Here is a 19989-nt window from a genome sequence, read left to right on the forward strand (position 1 = left end):
GCCTATTAATAATTTTTTAAATTCGGGAGTGACAATAAGTCCGTTCATATTTTTATGAATGGGATTGTTCCAAATCCAGCCCACCGTCTTCAATTGTTTTGAGTGCATGACCTATTAGAGCGCATTATGCACCTATATAAGTAAATAAGGCGTGGCATCGATGCGCACAATACTAGAAATGGAGGGGGGCAAATTCATTAGCGTGTAACTGTAACTCTATCTTTTGGCTTTGGCAAATCTCAGATTTCTATCACACTTAGGAGGTTTCGGGAAGAAGCAAATGCGCATCCAGCACGATTTTGGTGTCTAGACTGATTCTTTTTCATTTTGGGTCCAGTTGATTAGCAACCAGCAATATACACTTTGCATACGTGCGCAGGGCGGGTGCGCACTGCCTCCAGCAAACTGCATTGCTATTGCATGTGAGTGTACCCAAGTCGTTCTCTGTTTTGGAGCGTGTAGAGGGCATAGCGCTCCCGTAGTAAGACAGACGGAAAAGAGAAGAGTACGAGTACAGTTTGTTTTGAAGGTGTGCGCCCGCTGTGCCGTCACGATGGGTCTCTTCCCCGTCCTGACGTTCCGCAAATCGTGATGACAGTGCAGTGTTATCAGAGCAAATTATGCCATAATTCGAATTATGGCCGAATCCAGTCTCGAGAGCCAAATCGATTGTTTCCTCGAACAATTCAAGAGGAATGCCTCCAAAGCCATGGAGGAGCGAAGTGCAGTCACTCGGTCGCGGAGCTCCTACCTAGACACTGAATCTCCAGGTGAGTGCACCACCTGTGTTGTTTTGTCACGTGTACGTTTCTTCCCTCTGTCATGCACTTATAGTTGCAGTTCATTGCACTTCCTTGGAAACCAATGTCAAGACCGTTGCAATATCGATGATAATAACCCAATTGCATTATTGACTTTATCAGGCCTTACAAATATCAGGCTTATAGTATAATGTGACCCTCGCTCCTTTTTTTTTTCTTCACACAGTCGGACTATTTTGTTTTTATTGATAAACTCGGGGGTAGGTGCGCATGCGGGCCACTATACCACATTGGTAATTTTTTTTCTAAGATTGATTTCAATTGAGACAACAAATCCGATTTTAATTTGCTGCTTAGGTAACCTTGCAATTGACATTATTGTTACTGATAACAGAGTCAGCAATTTGTTGCTAAAACTTTCGTTCTGAATTCGTTTTGATTAGCACATTCGTAATCTTTTTTTCTAAGATTGTTGTCAATTGAGACAACAAATCCGATTTTATTTGCTGCTTAGGTAACCTTGCTGGTGACATAACTGTTAATGATAATGATAACCGAGTCAGCAATTTGTTGCTAAAACTGTTTTTTTTAATTCGTTTCGATTACCATATTACTAATCTTTGTTTCAAAAATTGATTTCAATTGAGACAACAAATCCAATTTTATTTACTGCTTAGGTTACCTTGCAGTTGACATTATAGTTAGTGGTAACCGAGTCAGCAATGTGTTGCTAAAACGTTCGTTTTGAATACCACATAAGTAATCTTTTTTTCTAAGATTGATGACAATTGAGACAACAAATCCGGTTTTATTTGCTGCTTAGGTAACTTTGCAATTAACATTATGATTAGTGATAACCGAGTTGGCAACTGCTGCTAAAACTTTCGTAAATTAAGGTATTAGAGGAGTGTCAATATTGAAAAATATGCCTTTGATTAATTGGAAAAAGTTTCAAAAGAAACCGGCTTCAAAGGAACGAAGATCGATCCTTTGTAGGTAATCCCCTGTCGTTCTAATTATACTTCACAAATAATTAGTAAGCTGATTAAATGTTTTTCGAATGACTTATTAAATTTCAATGCCACGAGAGCCGAATCGATTTCACACAATGTAATTTTTAATTAGTGCAGCCGTTACGTGATAAAGAAAATTGTGTGTACTTAATACTTATCAACTTATCATGCCGTCATTCTGGAAATAAACTGTTATCTTTGAAGTGGTTATCAAGCTTTTAGTGAAACTGACAAAATTCATAATAAGGCTCTTCGGCTCCAACTCGACACATAACGTTAGAAAAGTGAAGCGGAAGTAGGATCAACAATAGCTATTGTGATATAACTCATGTGAAGAATTTGATGTCTGTATTATATGTAAAGTCAAGTGCGTTTCCAGCTATTGGTTTTGTTTTATAGTTCGGTTAAAATGGACATTTCGGTTTACAATAATTCGAAAATTCTTACGAATAAAATATGAAAAACCGCCACTAATCCTACGCGTTTAAAAAAAATATTTGTTGAAGATCAAATAGTAAGTCGCATCATAAAAATAAGTCAGGCAAATAAGTCTACAAAATTGTTCTTATACTTTTTTCTTACGAATCACCGTTCTTGAGACGTCGCAATTCCAAAAGTTAAAGAATTCGCATGCATAATACGCTCACATTTTTTCCACCACAAATAAAGGGGTCTAATTGGCGAAGTTTTCTTAACGTGGTTTCCTACACATCTAAATTCCTGGTCAAAAAACTTTTCATTTGAATTAATAATTTAGAATTATTATAAAAGGGGGAATGCTATTTTGAAAGGGTTGTCTGTATTTACAAAGGGGTTGGTGCTACAACTCCCAAAAGTACCCTGAAAGGTGTTCCTTTATAAAAAAAATTGACTTGTTTTGAGATTTTCTAATTTTTTGCGTATTTCAAAAAAGCGAACCCACAAAAAATCTCTTTTTTTAACATGACCAGGAATTTTTTGGAAATCAAAAATTATAACTTTAAGCCACTCTTTGCTTTGAGATTTGCGAACTTAACCGTGTCTTAACTAATTATTATTTACCAGGATTTTTTTTCCGGAAATAATCAATTATTTTGCAACAAAACCTTTTACTTTAAGAAAACAATTAAACAGCATTCCCAGCATATAGTAGAAATTAAATGAATCTTTAATTTTGTTTATTAATTCGCAGTGATAATTTAAACTTTGAAATGAAAAAGAATTGGTGTTTTACTGCCTTTATTGTTAGGCGCATTTTAGCCGCATATTAAAACTTATTTTGCATCAGCCAAATAAATTCTCAAACAAACTAACAAATTTATTTTGTGACCTTTTGTCAAAGCGTCAAAAAAATTGTTTGTTAAACGTTTCAAAAGACGATAAATGAAATGTGGAACATAATTAGTGTACTCCGGACTCTTAATTTTTTAAATGAAACACCAGGATTTTTATTTTTCCAGTCTAGACGATTTCCAGTGAACGCTACGTTTATTTTTTATCAAATAAATGTGAGCTTCATTGGCAGCAAACTGTGGCCTGTGGAATGTGTTTAAATAATTATTTACTTCTGATTTAACATTTTGTTTATTATTTATGTCGAGACTGGTGAAACATCCTTGGCCACAATAATATCCAACGGTAGATACCTAAACGGTATTAAATCGAACCGTAAAATGCGGAAACTAGTGTTACTAAAGCAACTAATTAAACGGGCCACGTTTTATTGTTCGCATAGGAACATTAAAACGCGAAATAATTAAAAATGAATTATCAGCGTTTTGCGCGACCGGTAGTTCCCATTAGCGACCAATTTAAAACTGTCACTTGTTGTTAGCGACAAAATGGGGCAACCCTTTTGAAACCAGTGGACTGAACCCCATTAGAAATTGATGCAATGGGTGTGAATGACTGGCGAAAAAGTGCCGTTGCGCGAATTTCGCTCGCGTTAACGGTGATCTGTGATGATTTATTCGTAACTGTTCCCCGAACCATTTCACAATTTTTAAATTTGAATTTGTGGAGGTTTGGCGGGCATGCGCCGGTTGTGCGCTTGCGCACTCGTATAGCGCTCGTGTGAAGCGAGGTTGTCGACGATGCGAAAATGGCGTACAATACAACCGAATAGTTTTTGATTCCGGTTGTGGAAAATCCGGGAAATATTGGTTGAATCGTGTGGTGGTGTGCGCAAAGTTGCAGGAAACGATAGCTGATTTTATTTTCTAGAGGTCCGATGCGCGAAATCCGTTACTTTATGGCATAAATTTTGAATAAAAGGTAAAACGTCTGTGCATGTAATGGATATCAATAGGGCCCACTTTTGTCTGACTGTACCGTTGGCAAACGAAAATGATCTTTTATGTAATACAGTAAAGACGGTTTTCGCTCAAAGCCGCTGTACGCCGTAATATTTTTACGGAATCTTTTGTTTATAGCGCGAGGAACACGTTTCGGGAACTTCACGCGGGGACAGCTTTTTTCACCGAAAGATCACTCTCGAGCCAACTAATGCGGAACTTCATTTTCTTGGGTTTGATTCATTGTAAAGTTTTATTGTATTTACAGGGTGTGTTAATAAAATCTTAACCACGCATCCAGTGTGTTAATCGGAATTTTCAACCAACTCACTATACTGTTCTAAATAATTGTTGCCAGTGTCGGATTATAGGCAAGAGGGCCCACACATTTTTTTTATAATAAATATACCGCAAGTATAGACGTACGTCTATTCACGAAAAGATGTTGAGCTCATATCTTTGAGTGATTCACGTGCGTTATAATTGTTTTTATTCAGTTTTGACGATTTTTTTTGAATAAAAAATATATATTTTTTTATTCAATAGTGAATAAAATCCATAAAATTTCAATAGTGACTTTTTTTAATTCACTAGTTAATGAAATCTATAAAATTTCACTAGTAAATCATGCCTGCTTATGTTGGTTGTTCTGGAGTTAATAAAGTCACTTTAAATTACCTAATAGACGTATAGGTAGGTATAACATTGTATACTTACCAGTGCACTTCAGATTGATTCTTTTTTTTTTTTAATAACCTGTTATTTTATTAAATAATACCTACATTTTGTTTATAATTCAATTCAAGCAACATTTTCTTATTTTTCTACATTCACTAGGAAGATAATCAAACCAATAAAGTTTTCGATTTAAAATTTATTCTTTTAAATCACAAATCAGAATTATTTTTTTACAAGACGTGGAGAAACACCAGAAACCATTTTCAACCTTCTTTACCTTAAACTGTTGTAACGCCACTGACTACGCTTGTGTTACATTATTAACTTCGTAGTAAATTGCACTAATCTGCCATAATATAATTACTTAGATGATAATATTGGCAGTTCAGAATATCTATGTTCAGTAGAGGGTAGTCTTGTAATCATTCTGTGGAAGAGCTTGTGTAGAGGAGAGAAATATTTTTTCGTGATGAGGAAAATGCTTCTCATAAAATGCAAATAAAAAATATTTAAATATATGTACAGTGAAGATTTTAATTCGATGAACATTAACATTAGCGTTTTTGTGGAACCATAACTCAATTAATAGTCTTATGTGTGTTATGTATTGTTCAGCGAAATAAACTCTACCATATACTCCAAAAAATCTAAGAACTTTAGTAATGCACTGATATGCATTTTTTAAATTAAATAGCGTTATGTGATGTTCAGTAAAATAAAAACCTCAGCGTATACCTATACATTTTTTAAAAATTTGGCATACAGTCGTTGGCATACATTCCATTCCATTGAGAATTTGTTGAGTCTTTTGTAATTTTTTGTAATGTGTACTGTTTTCGAGTAAAATGTAAAATATATAATCTGAAAAGATGCAGTTGATATCAGCACAAATATCTCAGTGTTTTTATTGCATAAAAATTGTTTTTAGAAAAAAATACAGATCAATGTATTTCGGGAGACTTTATGTATAATCGTACCTTAAAATACGTCTTTAACGAATAATTTTCTGAATATATAATTATACCACCTTCAAGCCATGAATTAAGCTTTGGACTGGCAAATGTTAATTTAAAAACGAATTGACATTTGATTGCAATTATTCCAAGTAAATGTTAACTTAATAAAAGTTTAGCGTACTTAACACAAAGCTTTATGCGATGTCACAGACTATCACTGCGGGTAAATGGTTGTTAATTGTTTCGTTTCCGTATCTCAGTTTTTAATAACCAATAACTGAATGACTCCAGTACTATTCCACATGTTTTGTAGAAATAAGTGTTCAGCTTTTTTCGTAAACGAGCGAAAGAGTTCAGTAATAAAGTCGAGAGTAATATAGTGCTTACAGTTCTGGATGCATTTACGTAACTTACGCATATTTGTATTTATTAAGAATGTTTATTGTACTGCCATTGTCTACTTGTAGTGACACAAATTCTTAGATTTTGTATAATGATAAGATACTATTATTTTATATCCATATCACCACATTTGTTAGGGGCCCGATGAAGCTCATCCGACACTGCTTATTGCCAAACAATGTAAAATGTTGTAAAAACAATGTTTTTGTAGTTGAAATATAAGAAGTTTTTATCATTTGCATAAAACATCCGTTAATTGTTTAGAGCAGTTCGTAAAAATCAGTTTTTCATTCGTTGATTACATAGCCTAATTATAGACCCGCGTGAGGAATGCTTGAATTATTCGTAATTCGCCATTTCCGTAATTAAAAGTATAAATCACTGATTAATAAACTAGCTACGTGTGATTAAAAAATAAATAATTAAAAAACTTGTCGGTATCATAATTTCGCGACGTAAAATGGCCTGAGAGAATGAAGTTGGTGTTGACCGACCGTTTTGTACTAGCGTTCGCCTCCTTCTAGATGGCACAAGTGGACGAGGCGGAGAAGGAAGCAAGCGAAGTGTTACACTCATTACTTTCAGTCGAACGAATCGAAAAAACGGAAGTAATCCTCGAAAACAACGAAAACCAGTCACCATCATCCCAATCCTTCCAGTCCAACCCCCAGCCTTCCACCGATGTGGTCGAAGGTGAGGCTCAAATGCAATGGCAAGCGCCGGTTGCCATCACCGCACATTCGATATTTTCAACAATCGATGGAAACAACCACTTCCAACAAAACCAAATGGACGATCAGCAGGTAGTTGTAGAATATCAAAATCTCGAGTTTCTTCGCCGGGAAGTCGTCGGTTCTAACCCCCGGATTGTTTGTAGGTGATTTGGGAAGGGCACGCGATACAAGTGGATAACGCGAATCCACACATCAATACCATTTACACTAGTCCGATTGAGGAAACGCCACAATCCCCCAAACGACAAAACACTAAATCAAAAACGCCGCCGAAATCGACCAAAAAGAAACCAGCACCCAAGAAAAAGAAAAAAACGATCGCGGACAACGCTGGAAACGACTCGACGAAACTGGAGGAGAGCGCAGCTCAAGTCAAGGAGAGGTTCAAACGGGGGTGCGAGTGCCAGGACGAGAGTTGTTTCCGGGGCCTAAACCCCGAAAGTGTATATAAACATAGACTCAACATCGCTGAACTAACCAAAGGCGAACACGACATGTACCTAATGGGCGTGACGATGGCTTGCCTTGCAAACCCCGACACCACAGTCCGACACAAAGAACGGCGAAGGCTAAGGGCCCAGTATGTGTACCAAGGGCGCCGCGTGTGTCTCGACGCCTTCCTGTACCTCGAAAACTGTACTCACTACCAACTAAAACGCATAAGAAAACACGTAATGACCCACGGAGTTGCCCCCCGGGTGCACGGCAACCACGGCAAAAAGCCCCACAACACCTTCCCCCTAGACATCTACTACCACGCCACGGAGTTCCTCAAACAATACCTGGAACAATACACCGGGGAACGCGACATAGTCAACACCAAACAGCCCATCCAACTCCCGTGGGACGTCACCCGCAAAAACCTCCACGACGCCTATAAGGAATACGGGCAAATCCTGGAACCCGGGATCAAACTAATGGGATATTCCACGTTCCGCCACTTCATGAAGGAACAGTTCCCGCACGTGAAATTCTGCAAGGTGGAGCCGAAGAACGCGTCCACCTCGCAACAGCAAAACCAGACGCCACAACAGCCCCAGCAACAGCAGCCCCCGCAACAAGACACGCAAATCCACCACACGATTCCCAAAACCACGCAGATCATCGAGCGGCCCCGCGAGCAACAGATTCAGAAGTGTGTTATTAATAACGAGGTGCAGCAAGTTATTCCCCTGGTGGTGGCGCAGCCGAATGACAGTACGGGGGCGCAGCACCACCAGCAAGCGTTTCTGGTCACGCCCGTCTCGCAGATCATACCAAATGGGCCCCAGAACCCAAACGGGCACGCGCCGGCCAACGCCTATTCTTACCAGTTGGCCAACACGGGCTACGTTATCAACGAACAAGGGAATATCGTCACAACGATGGCCAATGCGCAGCATCACGCGCCGTATGCGTTCAGCAGGATGTGAACTTTGGGGTGATAATGAAACGAAGGACAATGCCTGAATCTTACAGTGTACATACTATATTTTGCCTGTGAATTAGATAGGAGTAGCACCTAGAGTACAGGGTGGCGGAATTAGTTTAAACGCCCTGTATAGAAAATATCGGTGATAAATGATAATTTATTGTATTATGTAAGTATTAATCGACGTGATAGCTTATGTTATGATGAGTTATGAGAACTGACAATTTTTACTTTATACAACACTGAAAGGAATAAGGCGGGTTCGGCTGGTTTCAGAGTCACACTGAAAGGTTTCTTTACTCAAAAACTTAATCAGTCGAGACTAGCCGACACGCCAACAATATATCGTGGATTGAATATTATAATTATATGATTAATTTTATTTTACTTTTGCTAGAAAACAGTTGTGTTAATTCAAGCCACGAGAAGTGTAACTGTTCTTTATTTATTTTTCGGAGGAAGTGTACATTTTTTACGGACGTTTGCCGATTATTTTTTTCAATAATTTATATGTTTATTTATTTAGAGATGGTTTTAAGTAAGTTGTACTAACTTAAGTAACTTTTAACACAATAAAGTTTTTATGTTTTCATTTGCATTTTTAATGAACATTCGTGTTGCTACCTGTTTTCATCCGCATCCATCGAATTGAGAGAATATTGATTCGTTGAAACATTTCTCATTGTCTTGAACAAAGGACACGGTCTATTGTGGACATTTCAGAAATTGTGTTCTCGCACTGGTTTCAGAAGAAACAACAATGAGTTTTTATTTATAGATCGCTTATGGGAATGACGGAAAACCACATATGTACGTGTGGTAAAGTGGCACTTCAAAGAGATGTTTGATCCGCTTTTGTTCTATAATTACACCACAAACGTTCACATTTTCCGAATTCGATACGTTTTTTGTTGAACGTCCACGGTGTTAGTATACAATTTCCCTTGCGTAATTCACCCTTTCATATTTTATTAATAGTTTTAATTTTGAAAAATTTTCTGGTGCAAGGTAAGTCTGCTAAAAGCTTATTTTTACTGTATTTCAGAAACTAAGTTCAGCGTTTTTCTCTATGCATGTGAATTTTTGTCTGATTTTTTTTAATTAAGTCACTAAAAATACTTTTTTTTGTTTTGTTCAAAATGGCTTTCACTTTAATAGCTGTAAATTCTTCAATAGCCTCCCGCAAGATATTAAGAACGTACATACTCTCAGGAAATTTAAAGAAAAAATTAAATTAATTTAAGACAATCTGAACAAAAAAAAAATTCTTTAGTAAGAGCTTTCGTCCCTTTTTGTTGGGATTCCAAAAAATATCCTTTACCTCCTGTTGAACCCAAAAACCTTACCAATGATTTTAATAATCGTAGGATATTGTTTGATGCCAAAAATGTATTCGTATGTATTGTGTTTAGATGAGCCTGTGACACCTTGCGAGGAAATTGAAATGGTCAGTACGATCCAGACGGAGCCTTTAGGACTAAACGACGTTGCCGAACTTTTACATTCACAATACGCAATTATCTCAGGTGGGAAGTCGAAGGAAGGTTGTCCCATTATCACTTTCCCAGACAACAATAATTTTCACTTATTATCAGATGTTGAGTATCAACGATTGATGTTATATTTAACTTCGGTGCCCTCGTAAGACCGTACAATTTGATTTAGCACAATTTTGAGGTTGTTTCGTAGACTACAGGAGGCGGACTTGGGCTTCCATTTAATAATAGATAGGCGGAAAGATAGGTGGAATTCGGTCAAGACAGTCCTGTTAAAAATCTCAGTAAGAGTTGCAATCGTTGCGTCCCGAGTTAAATTGCAGTTTCAGGTGTATTTCCCCGGACTCATCCACGTGGTGTACGTGATACGCCCTGCTAGCTTCCTCCAGAAAGCCCTGTCCGAAGTAAGCAATAAACTGTTCAAGGACGAGTTCAAGTTCCGAATGATCGTCCTGAGCACAATTGAGGAACTCCACGAATACATAGACCTGAACCAAATCACCCCAGATTTGGGCGGAAGTCTGCAATATTCGCACGAGGAGTGGATGCAGCAGCGAATTGAGCTGGAGAAATTCTCAGTGGTGACGCAACAAGTCTCAAATGCCTTAGATAAATTCACGAAAATCATCGACGAAGCCGAATTACCAAACAACGTTGACTCGACCCAGCAAATTTTGAACCGACAAACTTTAGGCTATTCCGAACTGAAGGAAGAAATCTTGTCGGCAGCGCGACAAGGCGAAGACCTACTTTGCTCAATCAAGCGCAAGTCGGCAAATGGTGACGGTTACAGCTGCGACACCATGGGCAATGTCTTCGCAATTGAGCGCCTTTTGGTCCAGTTGGAGGAGACCGAACGCACTTTCGACGACTTCTGGCAGCAACACTCTACAAAACTGCGCCACTGTCTGGAGTTGCGGCGATTTGAACAGGACTTCCGCGAGTTGCAGATTAATTTCAACTCGCATTTGAAAGTCGTTAATGAGATGACGGAAGTCGGGGAAAGTATTAATAGAATCGATAGTTTAATCAAGGAGTTAATCGCGTTCGAGAAGCTGTGTTTAGTTGATATAGAACGGGCTGAAGAAGTTGTTTCCTCAGGTCAGAGCTTAATCCAAAATAAAGTTTTCTACCCTTTGCAATGTATCGAACCCAAGTGTTGCGAACTGATAACAATGAGAGACAGTCTTGTTGAAAAACTCAACAAGCGCAAAGAAACTCTTGCCATCAGCAAGGAGGTGATCGAGCAAATTGACAAAGCTAATATTTGGTGCACCAAAGGCTTGCACTTGTTAGAAACACATAAGGTAGATAAGTGTTACGATCCCGAAACACCCAAAATGTATATCCGCGAAATCGAAGAATTTCTGAAGACGGGGGACGCTATCTTTGCACGAAACCCCCAAGACTTCATCAGCGCAGAAATCAAGACTTTACTGGCTCAGGTAAGCACAGTGTTGGCTGAAAACTCAGTGGTAAAATCAGCCCAAATTAAGCACAAAATGCAGTTATCTTTTGTAGCCCGATTTTGAGAAATTTCGTCAAAACCTTTATCTCTAAATTTTGAAGTCATTCAGAAAATACGTCAATAACTTGAAAAAAAATCAGAGGGCCATTGGTGTTAATCAAAAAAACTGCAACAGTTGTCATTAAATAGTCGCACGAGTTTACTATTCCAGTATAACAAGGTTACAGATATGTTGCTATATCATGTGTTATCACAATGCTTTTGCGGCATCTAGAGCGTACGCAGTGTATTAAAAAATAAGAATAAAAGTAACATTATTGAAAATCTGATATCCTTAGTAATGAGGAATAGCTTTTAAAGTGCTGAAATTTCACAATAAATTGTGTAGTAACAATCTATTTCAACACTTAAAACACACAAAACATGTTAATAAGTTAACTTTGAATCAGCAGTATGTTTTTCTGAGAAGGATTGTATTATTTCATTACACTTAAAAAAAGGTCACGCAATGGTTTGAGTTAGCGATAATAGATAGATATAATATCATATTTCAAAGTACCTTTGCGTATGGAACTTTGGCTTGGGGTTACAGTTGTCATACCGCAAGAATTTTCAAAATTCAGAGGCGATGAAAAAGAGACGATGTAAAAAGTGTTTTTATTATAAACCATCATAATATATGTATCACTGTCTCTTATACACAAAAAACAATTTATTAAAATATACTTTTAATTCTGAGACGCATGATTATAACGCCCGCAGTACAGATAAAATAAAAATCGCTTTTACTAGGTTAACAGCTAGTAGGTTTTCCCTAAATTATTTCTTTTCCACGTTTTGTAATAAATTACCCACAGAGGTTTAGGAATTAGGTTCCCTTGTGATGTACGTTTTAATTATTTGTGTATTTACTCTATAATATAATATTATATTAACGTATGTGGCGACTAAAATCCCGAGGTGAAATTTAAAATCTGGTTTAAGGTTTCGCAAAAAATCGACGAAGTCTCTCTCATGTGTGAGAAACGCATTTCGACGCTGAATATGTTATTGGTGCCCCTTCACGGCGAAGTTCCAAAGCAGCCGCCAGGGGGCGCCCCCCACCCTAACAAAAAGAAAACTTTCAAAATACCAAAGGTAACTCTCACATAACTTTGACTTGAGTTAAGTCACTTCCGTAGAGTGAATCTTCCGAGAAGCATATTGAAGAAGTTCACCAAACTTCCCCCGAAAATGAGGAAGTGAACAAAGCTAAGACTGGTCACGTGTTAACTGAGTTAATAGAGACTGAGAAGTTTTACGTTTCGGAGTTACTGTCGGTTTTAACCGTGAGTAAGCAAACTTTCCCACTTTGGTGATTGTTATTTGGGTTTTAGGGCTACAAGTTGGAAGTAAAGTCGGAGGAAATGCAACATTTGGTAACGCCAGGCCTTGCGGATAAAATAAACATCATTTTCGGCAACTTGGACGAGATTTACAGTTTTCACGCGAATATTTTTTTACAAGACTTGGAAAATTGTATCTCGTCGATTGATTTGGTGGCGCTTTGCTTCGTCCAACGCGTAAGCAAATTACAAAATTCTGGTAATACAGTTAACTGTATTTTTCCAGAGGGATACGTTTTTCCGATTGTACAGTTGTTATTGCCAAAATATTCCCCGATCTGAGCAACTTCGTGAAACTCTGGTCGATTCGAATATGTTTTTCCAGGCTTGCCAGCGCAAGCTGGGCCATAAGCTCCCTCTAGCGGCGTATTTGCTAAAGCCGGTCCAGCGAATAACAAAGTACCAACTCCTTCTGAAGGACTTATTGCGCTACTCAGAGGAGGGAAAATGCTGTCGGGAGTTGCAACAAGCCCTCGACTGCATGCTTGTAGTATTAAAATGCGTAAATGACAGCATGCACCAAATATCAATAACCGGATTTCCGGTCGATTTGTCGCAACAAGGCGACTTGCTCCTCCAAGGCTCGTTCTCAATCTGGGTCGAAAACAAGAAAGATTTAAGATTGAGGCTGAAGCCACTGCGTCGCCACGTTTTCCTTTACCAAAAATCAATTTTATTCTGCAAGGCCGCATCCAAATCGTCGCATAACAAAGCCACATATCAGTTCAAACACTACTTGAAAATGTCGCAGATCGGTTTAACCGAGTCGGTTAAAGGCGACCCGCGGAAATTCGAAATTTGGCTGCAGGGCCGCCAGGAAGTCTACACGATCCAGGCCAGCAACATTGAGCAGAAACAGTCGTGGGTTAACGAAATCAAGCGCGTGCTTTTGAACCAATTGGAGGAACTCAAAGGGGAGAAAATCAAACAGTACACGGCGCAAGCACACAAGTATTTTTAGCCTAGGTTGGCAACCATGTTGTGTTTTAGACAATTTGTTTCTAGGCCTTTGCGCCAAACCACCTCGTGGGAGAAACAAAAGAACGTGCCAAACGCCTCCTTGATCAGTCACCGGACGATGAGTTGCGACACCGAGTCGCAAGCGCATGACGAAAATATCGATATAGAGGGGGAAAACTGGTCGTCGGATTGCACCAATAGCGACGATGAGGAGCATGGAAACAATATTGCAGTTCCTGTAAGCTTTTCCCGCTTTTTGCTAGTTGGTGGTGCTTGGGAGGCTCTGTATATAGCACTTCATTTTTTACAGTTGGCAGACGTGGTCAAAGGGGTTGGCCACCGCGTTGTTCAGTATTTTATCGGCAGTACAACAAACACTTCCACATTTTATGTTTCACATTACTAATTCAGCTGTTCTTTCTTTAGTTCTTGTAAGTGCCTTTCGATTCTTTTTCTTTTTTTTGCATGGCTGTAAATATGTATACAAATATGGTTTAATTGTCCACCGTAAAAGTATCTAACCATATAAGAACAAGTTTGGTGTTAGCATAATTGACTCTGATACTGATATAAGCAGTCCTGTAATATGGCCCTTTTCCTACTTCCAATTCTATGGAAATAAGCTGTCTTCAAGTGGCGGCAAAATTCTGAGACTTATCATTGATTAACTGAGTTACATCAAAGTTTAAAATCTTATTATATACAACTTTGCATAGTTTCAGGAATATTTCAAAACATCTTATTATTTTATAAACCTTGTGATAGAAACAAATAAATTAAACAAATTAAAACAACAGTGAAAATTGTTGCTGTGAATATAAAAATAATACAAACTAATTTACACTTTTACAGTGGACAAAAACACAGATGCTCATTTCCTTCAGGTGTAACCAGACTGATTTGTTGCAGAGTGGCCGCTACATTGCGCTAGCCGATTACTGTGCAGTTGGCAACAGTGAGGTGAACATGCGGGAGGGCGATATGGTTGAACTTTTGAAAGTTGGCTGTGCTGGTTGGTGGTTTGTTAAAATAATAGGTAATTCAAACCAAACCACTGAATTCAATCCAACTAATTATCCGACTTCAGGTAGTTCTGTAGAAGGGTGGGCTCCTGCCGCTTATTTGGAAAACTTACACCGTAAAACGTCACGTAGCAGTAGCAGAAGTCAAGATAAACTAAATGATCACTGAGTGACTTGTCCTATGGGTGTTTAAGTTTATTTATTTTCTACTATCATTTACACATACATTCAAACTGTATATTTTTATCGAATTGTGATAATAGATCTTTTTGTATAAATTATTGTTATTGTTGACGTTGCTGTTTTTATACATGACTTGGCCAAAATTCGGTTGCAGACAAAAAGATCTATTAGAGGTGGGAGATTAGTACAAATCCAGTTTAGGTCACAATACAACCAAACAATATAATCGCCTAGGTAGCGTTGTGTGTTAATAAGCAAAACAACTACATAAACTTCGCATAAACAAAATCCTTTCTTTGGGAGTGACAGACCATACGACAGGGTGTTAGTTTTGTTGTCTTTCCTAACTTTGGTTTTTGGTACTTTATCAAAACGAAGGAAATGTTATTTTATACTTTTGTGGAATTGTGATAATGGGTCTTTTTGTAGCTTACATGAAAATTCGCAAAAAGATCTATTAGTGAGGGTTTAAGCTTAGTACAAATTGAGTTAGTTTCTCCTGTCCGAGGCGGCTCAAAATGTCACGTGGAATATTTACATACGACTTTGTTATTTATTTTGAATGAAATTCACAGAACGTTCGTGTTTCAATTCCCAAACACTTGGATTACGCCACTCTGATGCGGCGTTTGATCTGGTAGTTGCCAAACTGTGCCATTTTCTTCTTGTGCACTTTGTGGTGCTTGGCCAGGTGGTCGGAGCGGGCGAAGGCGCGTTCGCACAGTTCGCACTTGTAGGGTTTAATGCCGAGGTGCGAGCGTTTGTGTCGCGCCAGCTCGTCCGACCGGGAAAACTTCCACGTGCAGTTCTCCCAGTTGCACACGAAGGGTTTCTCCCCCGAGTGGCGCTTCAGGTGCGCCTTGAGGTGCGACGACTTCGAGTAGACTTTGTCGCAGTTGAGGACCGAGCACGGGAAGTACTTGTCGTCCTCGTTGCGTTTATTGGCGTAGTCGTGGCTTAGAAGCGCGCAGTTTTTCTTGTACTTGTAATCAGCGGCCTCGCTCTTGTCCACTTTGGTGGTGCGCTCGTACAGGAGCGACCTCCGTTTCAGGTTTTTTTCATCCGTGATGTGGGGGAACATGTTTAGGATTTCGAGGGTTTCGGTTGGTTGTAAGTTGATTCCGATGATTTCGGTCCCTTGGACGGTCTCGGAGATGACGTTGTCGAAGCAGTTGTCACTGTAGCCCATACTGTCTACGGTTTCAATCACCCACGAGTCCAAATTCTCAAAGCTGGTGCTAATACTGGTGCTTGAATTGTCCTCGTAAGCCAAGTTCAGGTCAACCCCTAACACTGAATAACTGTCGAAGTTGGTGCAACTGTCGGGGATTAAGTTATCGGTCAGGAAGTTGTTAAGTTGCTCGTCCAAGTCGTTCAAGCTCAAGTCGGTGCTTTCGCACATCTCCGAAAAATTCGGAAACGTCGGAAGGAAAAAATCCTCGATTGGGTTCAAATCGTCCCTCATTTTTCTCACCTAAACGACCAACTGCAAAAAATTCGTTACGAAACACTTCACACTTGTGGAAACTTACACCCGACTCTTCAACGTTATTAGATTAAATGACTAATCAAAAGATATTCCATGCACTAGAGGAGGCGGCGCGTTTATCACAGGAAACAAGTCCAGACAAATTTCCCGATGTTCAAATTATTTCAAAAATACGAACGCACATGTTTGTGAAGAGTTTGCACCAGACTGACGCATTATTTTGCCCATAACTAGCCAGATTATCATTTTACCACTTATAACATGTGGCTCAATACACAAGAGAATTTTTAGATTTGTTTCAAATGACGCTATCAAAATAATGCGAGCGGATGTGTAAATACCAGCTCTGGCCCCAGGGGCATTGTGCAGAAACTATTTCAAGTCCTAGTTAATTGGGCGCTTAAAATGACCGTCCAAATATTTTTTAAACATTTTTAATTTGAACGAATGAGAAACAAGAAAAAAAAACAAAAAAACGTCATTTCTGATCCAATTCGACAATTTTTTTGTTTATGTTTCACGAAATTCTGCAAAATAATTGCACTTTTGGCCAAAAATCTGACCAAGATCTAAAAGAAAATGACATTTTAGACCTGGATTTCGTGAGTGTTTGGCTGGATGAAGCAAAATCTTCGCCTTGAAAAAATGCTTCAACACTCGAAAAAGGCGAAAATAACACCATATTCGATTTAATTCAACGATTTTTGCTTGAAACGGGAAAAAATCAGAATAAAACAAGGTTTTTAAAGATAGTAGGTGATGCGGGTTGGGGCGTGTGAAAATAGTAGAAGTAATTTTTTTCCCTATTTGGTAAAAGAATTGTTCTTCAATTTTTTATACAGTGCGCGTTTTAGGCAACTGGTGCTTAGATATCCACTTACGTAATGCATTTCAACACTTGTCTATCTAATAAAAACACATTAGTCCGTGTCAACTATTGCCTAGTACAGTTGTCGATATTGCGTTTCGTCCCAAGGGACGTCTGCAGACGAGCGCCCGTTTTTATTTCATAATTTGTTATGTGGATGCAAAATGGTATTAAAATGCGGCGGTTATATTATATTATATATATTTTCATTTAAATAAAATTAATGGAACATAATTGCTATTTACAATACATGATGTAATGAATATGCTGCGTCCAGTTTGTTACAACATATTGTGTATATGATACATACAGTTAGATACCCTTAAATTATTATAATGACAATTAATGCTACCACTATTTGTAGGCGTGTGTACTAACGGCTTTATACACATATTTATAAAAAAGGCGACCTAACTATATACAATATATTAAAATACAATGAGATTCTACTAAAAATGAATTGTCTTAAAACGAGTGATGTGACTTTCTTTACGGTCTTCAGTCTTATCATAACAATAACATTAACAATTTTATTGGTATTGGTACAGTTTCTATGGCTTAAATTTAACTAAAGGGATATTTTTTGATGATAGACATTTATCACAAACCCACTCAGCATAAACTTCAGCCGTCAGCAGCTGGAAAGCTGCTTCTGTTAAGCCTGTACAACCCCTAGAAACGCAACAAATAGCTATTTGTGCACCAAGGGCAGAAAGGCATGTATTCTCTCCCCTAGATGAACAATCATCTAATGGAGAGAAGAGGCTTTTCACCCGTGTTATCCCAGTGAACAATTTTATCACCTTAACTGAGTGCTAGTTTTATAAGAGTTATATTAAAGTAACGGGTATATATATTTATATTTTGTTGGGTGTCATATTAATTTTCTTAAAAAAATTAAGACCAAAATGTTAAAAGCACAAAGGAAAACTAAATTAAAATAAAAAAAAAACAATAATAAAATGGGCGAACGTCTGAAATTTTGACACATCGACTTTTGACATCACCTAAAGAGAAACACAGAAGACAGTAGTGCCAGAGGGAGAATGAACAAGCGAGAGTCAACTTAAGACCTATAAAAAAGATTATAACAAGTTATGTAAAGATAACGATTTGTTTCTGTTACAGTCGGAATAAAACTTAAGTTATATAAGGTTACCAAACAGTAGTAACGATAACCGTTACAATACCCGCTCTTTAAGAGCTATATAAAGTTAACGGACACGTTGTCAGTGCCAGTTTTATAATTTGGTAATGGAAATATGTCAAGAACCCTTATAAAACAAAAATTGTTCATTGGATATACATACAAAAAAAATAGTTTTTTTCGAAATTATTTACCTGTGAAACCAAAAGTTGCAGCCACTCTCACACAGAATGGCTTGATCGTTGTCGTGCACTTCCTTGTGACACACCCCACAGGGGTAAATAGGCGGCGCATTGGGATTTTGCGAATTAAAAACCTACAGAATTAATTTTATGTAAAAAAAAAAATGGGGAGTCGGGGACAGTACCATTGGTTGGTCCGCTGGGTATACTTTACCAGCACTGACGGGCATTGGTTTCGAATACATGGTATTCATCGGCGACATCATGAAATTATTGTTGTGAGGGGGCCCTACTTGAGAGAAAAATTCTAATCAAAGTGGCCTATGACTGCAATTAAGCTAATTCCAAAGTGTTAGGTTAGTACCTATGGGTCCATTGGGGCTGCTCATGTTCATGGCAGCTGACATGGGGCCATTCATTTGTGGGCCGTTGTTCATGGGTCCCGGCCCGCCCATGTTGCCGGGCATGGGCCCCGGCATGGGTTTCGAGTACATGGTGTTCATGGGCGACATCATGAAGTTGTTGTGTGGGGGGCCGATGGGCCCGTTGGGGCTGCTCATGTTCATGCCGGCGGTCATGGGGCCGTTCATTTGGGGCCCGTTATTGATGGGTCCAGGTCCCATGGGTCCCGGGCCTTGCATCGCTGGGCCTTAAACACCAAAAATGACTCCCGTCCATGGTAATGTCGCAACTAACCCATCGGTCTGCACATGTTCATGTTGTTCACCCCCATGGACATGTTCGGGCCCATGCCCATGGGGGGCATGTTCCGCACGTTCATCGAATTCACATTACTGGGGCAGTCGTCGAACGGGTTCGACGCGACGATCGTGTCGCCGTAGCCCGATAAAGGGGGCGGCAGTAAGTCCTGCACATTTGTGGGTGTTTGAATTGGTGTTTGCACGTTTTTTCGACGTTTTTTGGGATTTGAACTGCTTGTTGATAACTCGGATGCAATGTTTTGGACATTTAGGCGAAATGGTGACATGTGACTCATTTCTAGGCACTATTTAAGCTAATTTAAATCACAACAATCAGTAAAATCATTCTTTGTACAAAATATGTCATAATAAATAAACAATGGTGGTGTTCCGCTCATCACGCTCACGGCACCGAACAGAACTGCCAACGTAAACACCACTAAAACACCAACGCAGGGACCCGAAAACGCCAATCACAACACAACAATCACCAATTCGGTCATTTACTGACTTCCCGCTTTAGGCGCACTTTTTAGCTCAAAAAATTCGCGTTTTTACAAAAGTTTGCGACAAAATTGTATTCCCTGTTCAAAAACTTGCTAAAACACGCGAATAAAGGCAAAATTATATCATTTTTGACCCAACTTTCTGCTTTTTTTTGCTTATTTTTGTGAAATTTTGAGGATATAATTGCCAGAAGAATGTAATTTTTGACTTACCTACGTAATTTTTCATTCTCGTGCTTCACTGTTCGAATTTTTGGGATTTTTTTTTAACATTTTTTTTATAAACAAAATTGGGCTTGAAAAAACATTTTTGGTCTGATCATTTTTGACCTCATTTTTTATCCAGAGTAAAAC

General features: G+C 38.6%; 4 protein-coding genes across 13 annotated transcripts; 2 read left to right on the forward strand and 2 right to left on the reverse strand.

Moving 5' to 3' along the window:
- Nucleotides 1-64: 64 nt before the first annotated feature.
- LOC656568 (guanine nucleotide exchange factor DBS) lies at nucleotides 65-15319 on the forward strand. 6 transcript variants are annotated; one of them, XM_015982242.2, is made up of 12 exons: nucleotides 65-481; nucleotides 530-770; nucleotides 9641-9869; nucleotides 9918-10008; nucleotides 10054-11169; nucleotides 12177-12329; nucleotides 12374-12520; nucleotides 12569-12754; nucleotides 12804-13528; nucleotides 13568-13775; nucleotides 14447-14573; nucleotides 14625-15319. In XM_015982242.2, the coding sequence occupies exons 2-12, from the start codon at nucleotides 638-640 to the stop codon at nucleotides 14726-14728; spliced, it is 3219 nt and encodes a 1072-aa protein (XP_015837728.2). In that variant the 5' UTR covers nucleotides 65-481; nucleotides 530-637; the 3' UTR covers nucleotides 14729-15319. The 6 variants fall into 6 exon arrangements, with proteins under 6 accessions (XP_015837728.2, XP_015837982.2, XP_015837407.2 ...); XM_015982496.2 differs by having other exon boundaries at nucleotides 65-422; XM_015981921.2 differs by having other exon boundaries at nucleotides 429-770.
- On the forward strand, nucleotides 3790-8818 carry LOC107399218 (uncharacterized). Of its 3 annotated transcripts, none has more exons than XM_015985086.2 (3): nucleotides 3790-4027; nucleotides 6608-6886; nucleotides 6961-8818. In XM_015985086.2, exons 2-3 carry the CDS (start codon nucleotides 6608-6610, stop codon nucleotides 8227-8229), a joined length of 1548 nt encoding a protein of 515 aa, XP_015840572.2. In that variant the 5' UTR covers nucleotides 3790-4027; the 3' UTR covers nucleotides 8230-8818. The 3 variants fall into 3 exon arrangements, with proteins under 3 accessions (XP_015840572.2, XP_015840538.2, XP_015840511.2); XM_015985052.2 differs by having other exon boundaries at nucleotides 3791-4027; nucleotides 6591-6889; XM_015985025.2 differs by having other exon boundaries at nucleotides 3792-4027; nucleotides 6608-6889.
- Nucleotides 14447-16649, reverse strand: LOC656654 (transcription factor Sp3). The gene is made up of 2 exons (XM_963164.4): nucleotides 16275-16649; nucleotides 14447-16228 (listed from the first exon to the last, which is right to left on the reverse strand). The coding sequence occupies exon 2, from the start codon at nucleotides 16205-16207 to the stop codon at nucleotides 15350-15352; it is 858 nt and encodes a 285-aa protein (XP_968257.2). The 5' UTR covers nucleotides 16208-16228; nucleotides 16275-16649; the 3' UTR covers nucleotides 14447-15349.
- A 634-nt stretch (nucleotides 16650-17283) lies between these two features.
- pygo (pygopus) lies at nucleotides 17284-19578 on the reverse strand. Of its 3 annotated transcripts, none has more exons than XM_008200318.3 (5): nucleotides 19125-19578; nucleotides 18793-19077; nucleotides 18614-18735; nucleotides 18441-18562; nucleotides 17284-17771 (listed from the first exon to the last, which is right to left on the reverse strand). In XM_008200318.3, the coding sequence occupies exons 1-5, from the start codon at nucleotides 19423-19425 to the stop codon at nucleotides 17651-17653; spliced, it is 951 nt and encodes a 316-aa protein (XP_008198540.1). In that variant the 5' UTR covers nucleotides 19426-19578; the 3' UTR covers nucleotides 17284-17650. The 3 variants fall into 3 exon arrangements, with proteins under 3 accessions (XP_008198540.1, XP_008198549.1, XP_008198545.1); XM_008200327.3 differs by having other exon boundaries at nucleotides 18614-18717; nucleotides 19125-19577; XM_008200323.3 differs by having other exon boundaries at nucleotides 18614-18720; nucleotides 19125-19577.
- Nucleotides 19579-19989: the final 411 nt, after the last annotated feature.

Source organism: Tribolium castaneum, chromosome 10 (assembly GCF_031307605.1).
Source record: "Tribolium castaneum strain GA2 chromosome 10, icTriCast1.1, whole genome shotgun sequence".
Lineage (NCBI taxonomy): Eukaryota > Metazoa > Arthropoda > Insecta > Coleoptera > Tenebrionidae > Tribolium > Tribolium castaneum.